At 49.3% G+C, this 14408-nt stretch overlaps 1 protein-coding gene across 1 annotated transcript; it reads right to left on the minus strand.

The window, feature by feature from the left end:
• Window positions 1-1865: 1865 nt before the first annotated feature.
• Window positions 1866-5651, minus strand: LOC120977450. The gene is made up of 3 exons (XM_040405414.1): window positions 4257-5651; window positions 3323-4139; window positions 1866-3174 (listed from the first exon to the last, which is right to left on the minus strand). The coding sequence occupies exons 1-3, from the start codon at window positions 4388-4390 to the stop codon at window positions 3169-3171; spliced, it is 957 nt and encodes a 318-aa protein (XP_040261348.1). The 5' UTR covers window positions 4391-5651; the 3' UTR covers window positions 1866-3168.
• Between the last annotated feature and the right edge of the window lie 8757 nt (window positions 5652-14408).

Genomic DNA, 14408 nt, shown 5'->3' on the forward strand with positions numbered 1-14408 from the left:
GTGGGCGACCACAGCAGACCACAAAGGTCCAACAGGGATCCGGAGGGTAACGTTCTGGACCAACAAACAGAGAACGCAGCAACACAGCTCCAGAGGGTCAGTATAGAAGTCCAGGCAGGAAGCTCTATATCTGGCAACCAGAGAAGTGTGAGAAGGGAATATAAGGAGGTTGGGAGTGCTGGACAAGGAACAGCTGAGGAGAAGGAGCTACGGATCCCTGAGTGAACCAAAAAGGGTTGCAAAGCAAACCCAGAAAGCTACCATAAGGAAACAGCCCTATCTTACATAGAGCGCGCAGCCAACCGCTGCGACTTCCTGACCCCGGGTATAATGGAGTCAGGCGTGGTTCTTGACACCCTCGTGACACAGCCACTCAAACATCTCTCCCTACCAGTAGACAACGTCTGATGTATGGATGGATAAGCGGCACAAAACAAGGTCACACATAAGGAAAAACCGTCATGACCGGCCATGAAACAAAGTGAAAAGGTCTAAACTGGCAGACAGATGTACTGTTACCATATAATTATATCTATGCCAGAGCCATGGCTGGGGTAATAGAGCATCTGCTCTCCTATAACTCCCCATATAGTAAATAAAAAAATAAAATAAAAATTCAGCAGCTTCTCTGGATAGGTCTTGCCCTGTTAAGGGACAGAAAAAGGGTTAATTACTCTCACGGGTAATTGGATTTTCCATTAGCCTCCCCAACGGCACTGACAGGAGGGTGTCCCCACCCCTGGACAGGAAACAACACTGAAGCTCCAGATTTAAAAGGCCTCCTTTCTATACCTAAGCCAGTTAATAACAAAGGACACGGAAATGATGCAAGGAAAAAATCTATTAAATGAACAGAATACAATCAAACAAGGTAATTATACTTCACCAGAAAAAAAAAAAAGAGGGGGGATACCCCTAGTGCCGTTGGGGAGGCTAATGGAAAATCCAATTACTGGTAAGACTAATTAACTCCTTTCCCCGGCGCCTCCCCAACGGCACTGAGAGAAGAAATAACAGAATGAAACACAATTTAGGGTGGGACTGCTACAGAAAGAACTCTACGCCCAAAGGACAAGTCCTGGTTATGAGTCACATCCAGCCTGTAGTGATTAAAAAAGGTCATAGGATTAGCCCCAGCAGCCGCTTTGCAGATTTGTTCAATTGATATGGCGGCATTCTCTGCCCAGGAGGCTGACATGGTTCGAGTCGAGTGGGCCTTAAGTCCCACTAAGGAAACAAGATTCTTGTTGGTATAACAAAGAGAGATAGCATCTCTTATCCATCGAGCAATGGTAGGCTTCTTGGCTGCTAGGCCCTTATTAGGACCCTGGAACTGGAGAAAGATGGTCAGACTTCCTGAACTGCTTTGTTCTCTCTAGGTAACATAGTAGGCAACGTCTTACATCCTGATTGTGGAATTTCCTCTCCCGGACCAAGGAAGGTGAAGAACAGAAGGATGGCAGCACAACTTCCAGATTACAATGGAATTTTGAAACCAAAATTGATACGATCATCCAAAATTCTCAAATAAGGTGGACCACAAGAGAAAGCCTGGATTTCACCAATCCTTCTAGCAGTTGTTATGGCTAGAAGGAAGGCAGTCTTTAGTGACAGAAGTTTCATGAAAATGTTATTAATTGGTTCGAATGGTGACTCCATTAAGGCTGTAAGAATTAGATTTAAGTCCCAGGTAGAGCATATGGTAGGTGAGATTTTGACTGCACCCTTAAAAAACGTTTCACTAAAGGTGCTCTGCCAGTCTTTAGTCCAGAAAAATACTTAAGGCCAATATTTGCACTTTGAGGGTAGAGGGCTTGAGGCCCTTTTTGAAACCCACTTGCAGGAAATCTAGAATAACTGGAACATTTGTAAGGGAATTTCGATAACCTTTGCCTTCCGTAAAGGCAAGGAAGGCCTTCCAAGTTCTAAGGTAAATTTTAGATGTTATTGATTTCCTACCTTTTAGTATAGTAGAGATTACTGGATCCGAGAGACCTTTATTTCTTAGGGCTAGGCATTCACTCTCCAAGCCGTCAATCTGAGTTGAGGGACTCTGGGATGGTAGATCGGACCCTGGAATAAGAGTCCTGGAAACACTGGAAGAGTACAGTAATCTCCTGCTGACAAGTTAAGAAGTAGAGAAAACCAGGCCCTTCTTGGCCAATAAGGAACGATCATGATTACCTGTGCCTGTTCCTCTGCCACTTTCATAAGAGTTCTTGGAATTAAGCTGTAAGAGGAGAATGTGTATAGCAGTCCTTTTGACAATGGGTGAGATAGGGCATCCAGAATCTCTGGTTGATCCTCTGGGGAAAGAGAACAAAATCTCTGTACCTTCTTGTTGCCCCGATCTGCAAACAGGTCCAGGATTGTAACTCCCCATCTTACTGTTATCTGACGGAAGACATCGGGATCCAAGGCCCATTCTCTTTTTTTATTGTCTGCCTGCTCAGAAAGTCGGCCACAAGATTCTTGCTTCCTTTTAAATGGACTGCTGACAAGGAAGTCAGATGCTTTTCTGGCCAGGGAAAAATTTTCTTTGCAGTTGCGGCAAGAATCTTGCTTCATGTGCCCCCCTATCTGTTTATGTAGGCAACCGTAGTTGTGTTGTCTGATAGGATTTTTACATGACCTAGAGGTATCTTTGAATGGAGTGCCAGAAGAGTCTTGAGAACTGCTGTAAGTTCTTTTTGGTTTGATGTGGCGTTTGTCATGGAATTGTCTCAAACTCCTTGAACTATTAGGTCAGCGGTCTCGGTTGCTGGGGTCTGTAGTGACTACTAGCAGATTTTCTTGATGCCAGTAGACCCCTGTCTGTAAATTTTTTCCTTTTTTCCACCAGGTTAGGGACTGCAATACTTTTGATGGAAGACCTACCCTTTTGTCTAAGGAGGTCTGAGTACCGTCCCAGGAATCTAGGAGAAAGGACTGTAGAACCCTCGTATGGCTCTGTGCCCATCTGACTGCGGGTATTGAAGATGTCAGATGACCCAGAACAGTCATAATATTCCTGATGGTTGAGGTTTTTAACCTGCAAAACAGAGATTTTCTGATACATGGTCGATTGTTTTTCCTCTGGGAGAGAAGACATCAGCAGACGTGAATCTAGAAGAACGCCTAAGAAGACTTTTTGTTGACTTGGGATGAAATCAGACTTTTTGAGATTTATTATCCATCCTAAATCGAGGAAGGTATTTTTTACCAGGTCTAGATGGAGTAGGAGAAGCTTTTCTGTTCAGGCCGCAATAAAAAAGTCGTCTAGGTAGGGTATTATAAGAACTCCCTGTAGATGAAGGTAGCCTGTTTCCTCGGCTATTACTTTTGAGAAGATCCTTGGAGCAGAAGAGAGACCAAAGGGTAAAGCTTGGAATTGAAAGTGACAAAGGCGACTTCCTATGTACTGTAGGTGGCAATTCTCAAATACTTCTGGTGTTTTCTGAGGATGGGCACATGATAATAAGCATCCTGTAAATACATAGTTACCATATAGCAGTTCTGGAGAAGGAGGTTTATGGTCGATTTGATGGTTTCTATTTTGAATTTCTTGTGGGTTAGGCATTTGTTTTATCTCTTTAGATTTATAATGAGCCCGAATGATCCCTCCGTTTTTTTTTATCAGAAACACTGAAAAATATAAACCCTTTTTGAGTTGATCTTCTGGGACTGGAAGTAATACCTTTTTCTGGAGAAGAATGTAGATTTCTGACTCCAGGGACAGTTGCTTTTCCCTCTGAGGCAACGGCTTGTTGATTATAAAATAATCTGTTGGACAGGTATCCAATTCTAGACTGAAGCCTCTTTGAATGGAAGCCAGAACCCATGGGGAGGTTCCTATTTCTTTCCATTCTGGAATAAAAAAAATTAATCTTGCTCCAACTTGATATCTGGCGTAATTGAGAGGATTTTGCAGGATTGTCCGAATTGAAGAGAAATCCTTTCTCTCTCCCTCTTGAGGTCTGCCACCTTCCTGAGTAATCTCTTCTCTTCCGGTCTGTCTTCCGCTTGTTCTTTTGATTCTGAAAGGACCGCCTCTGATGAAAAAATCTGCTCTCTGTAGGGAATCCTTTTTTCTTATCATAAGCCTTCTCCAAAATGTCAAGGACTGATCCAAAAAGTCGATCCCCTGGCAGTTTTTAGATGCCGTGTCCCCTGACCAGGAACGGAGCCATACGGCGTTTCTGGCAGCATTGGAGATGGTGGTTGATGTGGCAGATAGTTTTACCAAATCAGCCGAAGCATCAGCTAAAAAATGTGACGCTTGTTTCAACCTTGGTAAAGATGCCAAAATTTCCTCCCTAGAGGTTCCTGCTGCCAGATGATCCTCTAATTGACCCAGCCATACTGACAAGGACCTAGCCGTGCATGTGGAAGAAATACTGGGCCTAAACATAGCGGTATTTGTCTGCCATGCCTTTTAAAGTAAGCTTTCGTATTTTTTGTGCATGGGGTCACGTAGCAGCCCCATGTCCTCAAACGGAAGGGAGGTTATCTTTAAAATGCTGGCTACAGGTGCATCGATCTTTGGAGTCTTATCCCAAAGATTTGAATCAGAATCCGCAAAAGGATATTTTCTCTTAAAAGAGCTTGTGACATTCGCTCTTTTCTCAGGAGCTCTCCATATGGTTTTTAGAAGACTTCCGAGGAGTCAGAGCTGTCATTAAGGATTTCTCCCTCATCTACATCAAATCCATATTGTGGAATTTTTGAGAGGTGGAGGATTGTGGAGACAATGGAGGCAATCTTGATTCCACCACCGCATTTACTTCCTCTCTAATCATAATTCTTCTGACACTTTTTCTGTGCACTTCACACATAGTGACTTCTTGGATTTAGATATAAAGGATTTCCTGCATATGGCGCACTTTTTGCGTCCTGAATCTCCCCCTGGTGTCTTGGAGGTGGAGGTTACTCTGTCCTAAAATAATCAAGATTATTTAAAAAAGGGGCTAGCAAAAAATTATTTTTAAACCTCCAGCACCAGACACCCTATGAGTGCATGAGAAAAGAGCCTCACACCAGAAAAAATATCTGCCCAAGTTTGCAGGAGAGAAGGCTTACTGGGCTGATGGCGCTTGAACCAGGATCCACAGGCTTGCAGGCAGAGTCTGCGTCCTGAAGAGCCGACATGCTGCAGCAGGGAAACGCCACCAGACTCTGCTGTGGCCATCTTCTTTAATATCCCCTTACGGGCGCAGGGACGCCTGGGTGTGTGCTCACATGACGTGCCGATGTCACTGTGCACTGACGTCCCACTCCGCCGGGAGCCTCCTCCGCCCCTGAGAAGGCCCCGCCTGCCGCGTCGGATCCACAACCTCTGCAGAAGTAAAAGCCCAGGGCTGCCTTCATTTTGAAGGGCTTATGCCTAAGGACGGAGAAGGGAGGCAGTGTCCCCGGAGCCCCCGACCTCTGCATCGGCCCTCCCAATCCTGGGGAAACAGTAAGGCCGTGCGATAAATATTTTGGCATACCAGCCAGAGCAGGAGCTTCTGCGCTCTCCGGGGACAGGAAACAACACTGGCTTAGGTAAGGAGAGGAGGCCTTTTAAATCTGGAGCTTCAGTGTTGCTTCCTGTCAGTGCTGTTGTGGAGGCGTCGGGGAAAAACACTGATGGATGAAGGGAAGAGGAGGGGTTTTAACTTCTCTGGATGTGTTTTTCCAGTGCAGCCGGACTAAAAGCGCAGCCTAAGGGGAGGCTGACATGAGAGGTTGGGGGGACGAGGGGACGGCAGGGTTAACAAGGGGTTAGAAGGAAGGTAGGAATAGGGGGCTGGGTTAGCGTAGTGGGCAGAGCCTTAGGTTTTAAAAGGAAAAGAAGCTGGAAAACGGGCGCCATTTTAGGTTTAGAAACTGCAGGACAAGTAGCGCAGACGTACCTGCAATGGAGGCGATTTTGAATAGACTGCGGGAGGCGGCGGAGTCGCGGGGCCCAGAATGGTTGGAGGAACAGGTTGCAGGCGTGCTTAGTGGGGAGGCGGCAGGCACAGCGTGGCGCCGGAGGGCATACGGCCGCGGCGGGCACGGGCGCCGGCGCGCCTTAGCCCTAGTGAAACCCCATGGGCTCGGCGCCGGATTGGGAGCCCCTCCAGGGACCCTTCGCGCCAGGGAGGCTCTGCTAGAGCTGCGGCAGCAGCCTCTCGGCACGGGAGGAATTCCGCTGTACGGCGGAGCCCTGCGCAGGGCAGGGGTTCCACCCCCCTGCTCTCTCCAGCTTGCGGCGAGGGATCGGGACCAGGACCTGCGGGATCCCCACTCTCACCTGGGGTGGGGAGGCCTGCGCGGCGAGGGAGTGTGCAGCAGAGCGGTCACGAGGCTGGGCTGGCTGCTGGGCGGCAGGGGTCCAGGCCTTGGGATGTGGACAGAGATGTGGAGAGCGCTGGTAGGAGCCAGCCAGAAGAGGCATTGTCACCGTCATCGTGCGCACCCAGCACTGTGGAGGCTGGGATGCTGGGATCCGGATCCGCGGTCGTGCCGGTGCAGGAGGACGAGGCCTTGCTGAGGAGGGATCTACTGGAGTCAGGACTGACGGCTGCGGGGTTCACAGCGCCCGGGCAGCCAGGTAAGAACACTGTGGGACCTTTGTGTGCGTTGTTGGGGGCCCCCGGGGGGGTGGGGGCAGGGGTGAGACAAGGGGAGTTAGTTGGGGGTCTGAGTCAGTTGCTGGGGAGCCTGGCGGGTTGGGTGGCGGGCCTTGGGGGAGCGGGTTTGTCTCCGCTGCCCGCTTGGGGGGTTGGGGGGGCCCTACGATGCCGGTGCTGGGGGGCTCTGGGGTGGTTGGTGCGCCGGTTCGGGGGGGGGGAGTCTGTGTCGGTGCAGACGCAGGCGGGGGGCGAAGGGGAGCGGCGGAAGGTAGATGACACGGCCCAGGGAGAGGTGTATGTTTGTTTTGAGGGCCCATTTGAAGGCGGAGGTGAGGGAGCGGATTTGGAAAGGGGAGTATGTTGAGATTTTTTCATTGTTGCCTTTGGAGAGATTTCAGTTGGATAGAACGCGACGGGAGGAAGGGAAGAAGGAGGAAGAGGAGAAGCGTAGATATCGGCTGATTCCGCGTACCTTTTCTAATTGGCTACAGGCGTTTGCTATCTTGGCGAGCGTCATTGGGGAAAAGGCGCCGGAGTGCTGCTCCGCGCTGTTTTGTTACATGGACGCGATCGGTGAAGCGTATCGGGTGTATGGGGGTGTGGGCTGGCTGCGCTATGACGAGCAGTTTCGGCAGAGGAAGGCGGTCCGCCCGAATATGCGGTGGGACTATAAGGATATTGGTTTGTGGATGCGGGTGGCGGCGCCAGGGGCAGTCCTTTCGGGGGGACGCGGTTAGTGGAGCGGGACAGTCTGGATTGTCAACAGCTGCGGCAAAGGGTTTGTGCTTCATTTTTAATGAAGGGAACTGCAAGTTTGGGGCAAAGTGCAAGTTCAAGCACGAGTGCACTTCCTGTGGGGGAGCTCATGGGGCGTCCAGGTGTTTTCGGGGGGGTAGCCCGCGGGGGGGGGGATTCTGGTGGAAAGGGGTTTGACGCCGATGCGGGTGGAAAGGATGGAGCCGTTTTTAAATAGATATCCGGTTCGGGCAGCGGCTCAGTTATTGTTAGACGGTTTTAAGTTTGGTTTTAGGATCCCGTCGGACGCAGGTCCAACCAGGTTCACTGGTAGGAATTTGCGGTCAGCAGGGGAGCATGCGGAAATAGTGTCAGAAAAACTGAAAAAGGAGGTGTTATTGGGGCGGATGGATGGCCCGTTTGTGTAACCGCCGTTAGCTGACCTTAAGATTTCACCGCTGGGGGTAGTGCCGAAGAAGGAGCCGAACAAGTTTCGGCTGATTCATCACTTGTCCTTTCCAAAGGGGTCAACGAGGGTATTGATCCTGAATTGTGTTCGGTGGTCTATTCCTCGTTTGATGCGGCTGTGGCGTGGGTGCGGCGGTTGGGCCCAGGTACGCTGTTGGCAAAGACGGACATCGAGGCAGCTTTTCGGTTGCTCCCGGTGCATCCGGATAGCTTGCATCTCTTGGGGTGTTATTGGGATGGGGTTTTTTATGTGGATAGGTGTCTGCCGATGGGCTGTTCTCTGTCATGTGCGTATTTTGAGGCTTTTAGTTCCTTTTTGGAATGGGTGGTGGTGGATGTTGCTGGATGTCAGTCTGTCATCCATTACCTGGATGATTTTCTGTGTTTGGGACCAGCGGATTTACGGGTGTGTCAGTTGTTGCTTTCCACGTTACAGTCGGTGCTTTCGTCCTTTGGTGTGCCGCTGGCGGACGGAAAGACGGTAGGGCCCACGACTGAGTTGAGTTTTTTGGGGATTGTTTTGGACACGGTGGCTATGGAGTGTAGGTTACCGGAGGATAAGTTGTGCGACTTGCGGGGAGAGGTTGACAAAGCGAGGAGGTCTGTTAAGATTCGTTTGAGGGATTTGCAGTCGTTGTTGGGGAAGTTGAATTTTGCGTGTCGGATTATGCCGATGGGTCGGATTTTTTGCAGGCGGTTGGTGGCAGCCACCGCGGGTGTGACGGCAGCACATCATTTTATTCGGTTGGGGTGGGAGCTGCGGCGGGATCTGGATGTCTGGGCTCGGTTTTTAGCAGAGTTTAACGGGAGGGCGTTGGTGTTGGGGGATGCGGTGGACAGCGTGGATTTTGATTTGCTTTCGGATGCGGCAGGGGGGGTTGGATTTGGGGTTTACTGTAACGGGCAGTGGTGCACAAACCGCTGGCCTGGGTCATGGGAGGGGAAGGGATGGACTCGGAATGTGGCCTTGTTGGAGCTTTTTCCAATTGTGTTAGCGCTGGAGTTGTGGGGGGATATGTTTCGCAACCAAAAGGTGAGGTTGTGACAACATGGGGCAGGTGCAGGTGATTAATAGTTTGTCGGCTTCATCCCCTCCGGTGGTTAGGTTGTTACAGCATATGGTGTTGCGTTGTTTGGAGCTGAATGTGTGGGTGGTTGCAGTCCATGTTCCGGGTGTTTCTAACGGTATTGCGGATGCTCTTTCTCATTCGCAGTGGGAGCGCTTTCGGCAGTTAGCACCAGAAGCGGAGGTCGACGGGTTGGAGTGTCCGGTGCTGTTGTGGGAGATCTTGGAGGTACTGTGAGCGGGTTGTTCAGAGCTTCTTTGTCGGCCGGTACGTGGGCAGCGCATGAGGGTGCTTGGGAGTGTTGGTGTGGCATGCTGGGGGTGGGGGTAGGAGCAGGAGAGGTGCCCTTGTTGTTGTTCTTAGGGGAGAAAAAGGAGGAGGGGTGGTCAGTGGCGCAGGTGAACAAGTGCATGTCGGGATTAGCGTTTGGCTTCAAGTTGCGGGGATTGGTGGACTGTACCAAGGCCTTTGTGGTGCGGCAGGTGTTGAAGGGTTGGCGGCGGGGTTGTCGGACGGAGGACAGGCGGTTGCCAGTATCGTTTGAGCTGTTGTTGAATCTTGGGGGAAGGTTGGAGGTGGTGTGTAGCTCTGGGGGGGAGGTACACTTGTTTAAAGCGGCATTTTCACTGGCTTTTTTCGGGGCATTTCGGTTGGGGGAGTTGGTGAGTAGGAGTGTTAGTTGTGCCGGGGGGTTGAGGGATGAGGATGTGGAGGTGTTGCAAGACAGGGTGGTTGTCAGGTTACGAAAGTTGAAAATGGATCAGGAGGGGAAGGGGTGTAGTATTTGCCTGTTTGCGGTTCCGGGTTGCTCGATGTGCCCAGTGAGTTGTTTGGGACAGTATCAGGTTGGTGGGGGGACGGGAGCGGTCCCTCTGTTGCGGCATGCGGATGGGTCTTTTTTGTCTAGATTCCAGTTCGTAGCGGTATTGAAGAGGTGCTTAAGGGATTTGGGAGTGGATCCGAAGCGTTATACGGGCCACTCGTTTAGGATTGGGGCGACTACGGAGGCGGCCCGCCTAGGTATGAGCGAGGAGGTTATTAAGAGGATTGGTAGGTGGGAATCGGGGCGATTTCGTTCGTATGTTCGCCTAGGAGGTCTGTAGGGGTGGTGGCGTTAGGCCCTGGCAGTAATGAGGTTGTCTTTGTTCTGCTTATTTCATTGCAGGAGTTTCCCTGGCTCTGGTGTGGATTATTGGCCATTAGTTTGTCTTTTGGGGGGCGTTGAGGGCGGATGTGAGGCCTAATGGTCGTCAGTTGGACTTTGATAGAGCGGTGGCGGCCATCCGGTGGCTGGGCTACAGAGGTATGTTGTGGGGGGGGGATTTTGAGGGAGGTTCACAGGTTTGTTCAGCTAGACCGTCCTCCGGATGTCTTGGTGTTGCATGCGGGAGGGAACGACTTAGGTATGAAGCCGGTGAGGGAGCTGATCAGGGATGTTAAGTTCGACCTGTTACGGTTGTGGGCGTTGTTTCCCGGGATGGTAGTGGCGTGGTCGGATATAGTCCCCAGACGGCGTTGGCGCGAGGCGCGTGCAGTGGAGAGGATAAATAAGGTCCGGATTAAAGTGAACAGGGCGGTTGGGAAGTTTGTGGCGCGGAATGGGGCAGTGGTGGTGCGGCACTTTGAGTTGGAGCCCGGAATTGGTGAGTTTTGGAGGGCGGATGGTGTTCACCTCAATGCGGTGGGCATTGATTTGTGGTCATTGGATCTGCAAGGAGGGATCGAGCGAGCCTTGGGTGTGTGGAGGGCCGCGCAAGCTTGAGGTTAAGGATCAAGTTGTGCGTCTGTGGCGGTAGTGTCACGGCGGACGTACACTTAGTACAAACGATAACACACCAACCAGGCTCTGGACGAGAGGCAGGGGAAGGGTCACCTCCTAGCTTATCCCTGACCTCTTTCCCTGCACTGCTCAGCCCACAGCAGACCTGGATGGTAGGTGTGCTAGTGTCCTCCAGCCTGGGCTAACAAAACCCTGAACTCCCTAAGATGGTGAAGTGGGGAGATAGGAGCAGTCTGCTCGCACAGAACCTGGATGGAATAGAAGACACAAACAACCGAACTAGAAATGACACTTATCTCAGAGAGCAGGAACTGACAGCCAACCTTCCCAGACCAGAATGAACTGTATAATCCACTCAGGACACTGGGCAGTGTGCTATTTAAACTAAAGACCCCACCCAGTGCACCTGATGAGAGGCGGATCCAGCATGGCTCCAAAACAACATTAAACTCGTGCTGCTATCCTGGCTGACCTCCGCCCGCACATCGTCAAAGTGGGGCATGACAGGTAGGAGGTCCTGGTAGGGCTTGGTGTTTGTGGATGGGAGGGCCTCAAACGGTGGGGCTGGACTCCCAGGTGTGGAAAGTTGGTTGGTTTCAGTGGGTGACCATCACTCGGTGTCTCCGAGCTGGAGTGATACGGCTGGAGGCAGGGTGGCTTAACCGGGTGTTTGGGGCTGGGGCACCAGCTGGAATCGAATCGGGGCTTCTAGGACCTCCTTCGTCAGGGTTAATATATATATTGTTATATATATATTTATATGGATCTTTACATGTTATGTTTGTATTAATAAAAGGCTGCTGTGGCCATTTAATTCCAACATACGGTGTTGTGTCATTTTTGGTGGGGTTTTAGATGGGTGGTAAGGTAGTTGGGAAAATGATGTTATAAGGTGGGGGTAGAGGACCCGAGGAAATTCCCCAATAACCTTATCATGTCCCTAATAATGGAGGAGGAGTAATCTCAGGTGTGCTGATGTGGAGACGACTGGGGAAATGTTATTGTAATAATCACAACAGTAAAAGTAACACAAAAAGACTATAGTGATGTTGGTGTAAATGGACTTTATTGATAAATCATCATCACATCAGTAATCAGGAAATACTGTAAGATGTATCCCCCCCTCCCCCACCATAGAGGCTCTTACATTCTCATCCAGTTTATTTACACAGCGATAATTATTCTCTATGTGAATAATAAACTCCTGGAGGCAGAAGATGAGGGGATGATACGTGTCTTCATGATTTAGCCTCTTTCATCTCATGACTGGAATACTATGTAGTGGTGTGATGTCATCTTTCTTAGTGCTGACTGCATTACATCCAGTTTAGAGCCCTACAGCCTCCATGGACCACAATGTGTCTGCTGACTATGCTTATACATATATAATACAGGATATAACGGCCTCTGACTTCCATTAGCCACAACTACTCCTTCTATCTGACTGCTGTTTTCTAACACTGCAGCTACTTGGATGATTTCTCTGCATCCATCTATGAGATGACGATGAAACACTGGATGTGACAACTACAGGATTAACAATGTGAAGTTGCCCGGTTGTCACCATTTGTGTTCACAGAAGCTTGTCTCCACACTTGCACATGGCTCACGTTCTATCACCAAACTGCTCATCTCCTGCACAACCTGAGCTTGTTCCTCCATAGAAGACACACAATACTGGTATATGACCGAGTACAACTAATCAGTGGACATATCTCAGTACAAAGATAATTCCGTAACATTCCCACGTACTTGCTGTCAATATCTAATCACTATGATCGCAACCTAATCGCTCACTGGCATCAAATTCACTTTCTGATCCACAGAAATTATTTTTACAAAATCATTCTTACACAGTGGATGGATCCAGTCTACCGGCATCACTAAGTACCCCGACCCCCACTCATCCTCTTCACGCTGGGATCATATGAAGCAAACAGCGATGTGTCACTGTACTGTGAATGTGAGGTGACTAATCAGTGCGGAGCTGACAGTGGGGGGCGCTCTTGTATGGGGTCTCCACAGAGTCATGAGTGGAGGAAGAAGAACAAGTCTTCATTTGTCTATTTACACCAGACATTTACCTGTGTAATATGTAAGAACGGATAACTGCATCTCTAATTACCGTATTTTTCGCACCATAGAGCGGAGGGAGAAATTGTAGTGCATCTTATAGAGCGAATACTAATGACTCTGAAACTGGTCATCAGTATGCAAGAGGCACGGGGAGCGGTGAGTGCAGTGCTGGTCTTCTTCTGGGCGCCGCACTGCACGTGTCCGGACTGCTGGAGGAGCTTGGGAGTCTTATCTGAGGAGGAATGGGGGTCTAAAGGAGGAGGAATGGGGGTCTGATACAGAGGTCTGAGGAGGAATGGGGGTATGATAGGTGTCTGATCTCAGTAGAAATGGGGTCTGATATGGTGGTCTGATGGAGCTTGGGATTTTTTTTCCTTATTTTCTTCCTCTATATCCTATGTGTGTGTTATGGAGCGAAAAACACGGTACGTACATTTTTTGGCTGTGTGGTGTGATGTCTCCTGTACCAATATCAAATCATAAAAAAATGCAAAAAAACCCCAAAAGCAATCTAACAAAATTAGAATAAAACTTAAACTACAGTAAAATGAAATCCAAAACCTGACTGCAAGTATGAAGCGACTATAAATGTGAAAAGCATGAATTAAAGAGAACCTGTCACTAGGATTTTGTGCATAGAGCTGAGGACATGGGCTGCTAGATGGCCGCTAGCACATCTGCAATACCCAGTCCCCATAGCTCTGTGTGCTTTTATTGTTTAAAAAAAAACGTTTTGATCCATATGCAAATGAACCTGATATGAGTCCTGTGTCCGGAGAGGAGTCAAATTTTCTGAGCCCAGCACCGCCCCGCATCCTCTGAATCTCCTCCTTGCTGGCCGACGTCACAGAGCTGGAGCGCCGAAATCTCACGATGCGTGAGCTGATGCCAGCACAGGGAATGAACATGATGCCGACACTGCGCATGCGCTAGCTCGCACATCGCGAGATTTCGCCGCTCCAGCTCTGTGACGTCGGCCAGCAAGGAGGAGATTCGGAGGACGCAGGGCGGTGCTGCGTTTATAAAAATTTTTACTCATCTCCGGACACAGGACTCATATCAGGTTCATTTGCATATGGATCAAAACGTTTTTTTTAGACAATAAAAGCACACAGAGCTATGGGGACTGGGTATTGCGGATGTGCTAGCGGCCATCTAGCAGCCCATGTCCTCAGCTCTATGCACAAAATCCTAGTGACAGGTTCCCTTTAAAGCGGCATAACGTTATATAAACTGATTTTGTCCTTATATAAATGCACTTTTATTGCGAATAACTGTAAGATTGTAAAATGTAAAGCCCTAACCCCAAACCTTATTGTAATTATCCAGCAAATGTAAAGGAAAGTCAAAGGTATGCGAACAATCTGATTATGTATTGAAGAAAACCTGCCATATAACTAAATGTACCGCTAATGCCAAAGCATTTCAGTAAATTATTGGATCCTCTTAATATTTTATTAAAGGGGTTTTGTTCTAATGTTTCAGAGAGGAAACTGCCTGGATGTTCTCCTGTTCTTCCCAGTTTCGGCTGCTGAGGCCATCGGTGATCAGGTGTTGTTACCAGGGGAGCTGCCGGGGCCACAGATTTCTCCTGCAGCGGCTGCAAGATTTATCTTCTTTGCACCAGAAAAGTGGCTTCATAAAGTCGCAATCTGTGTGTTTGTGACTTCTTAAATGCAACTTTTAGTTAAAAAAAAGGCTCAA

Source organism: Bufo bufo, chromosome 8, assembly GCF_905171765.1.
Source record: "Bufo bufo chromosome 8, aBufBuf1.1, whole genome shotgun sequence".
Classification (NCBI taxonomy): domain Eukaryota; kingdom Metazoa; phylum Chordata; class Amphibia; order Anura; family Bufonidae; genus Bufo; species Bufo bufo.

Coding starts and splice junctions, on each gene's coding strand:
- LOC120977450 (XM_040405414.1), bottom strand. CDS start 4,390: ATGTTTAGGCCCAGTATTTCTTCCACATGCACGGCTAGGTCCTTGTCA. Junction 4,140..4,256: donor TTACCAAGGTTGAAACAAGC/GTCACATTTTTT, acceptor AGGGGACACGGC/ATCTAAAAACTGCCAGGGGA.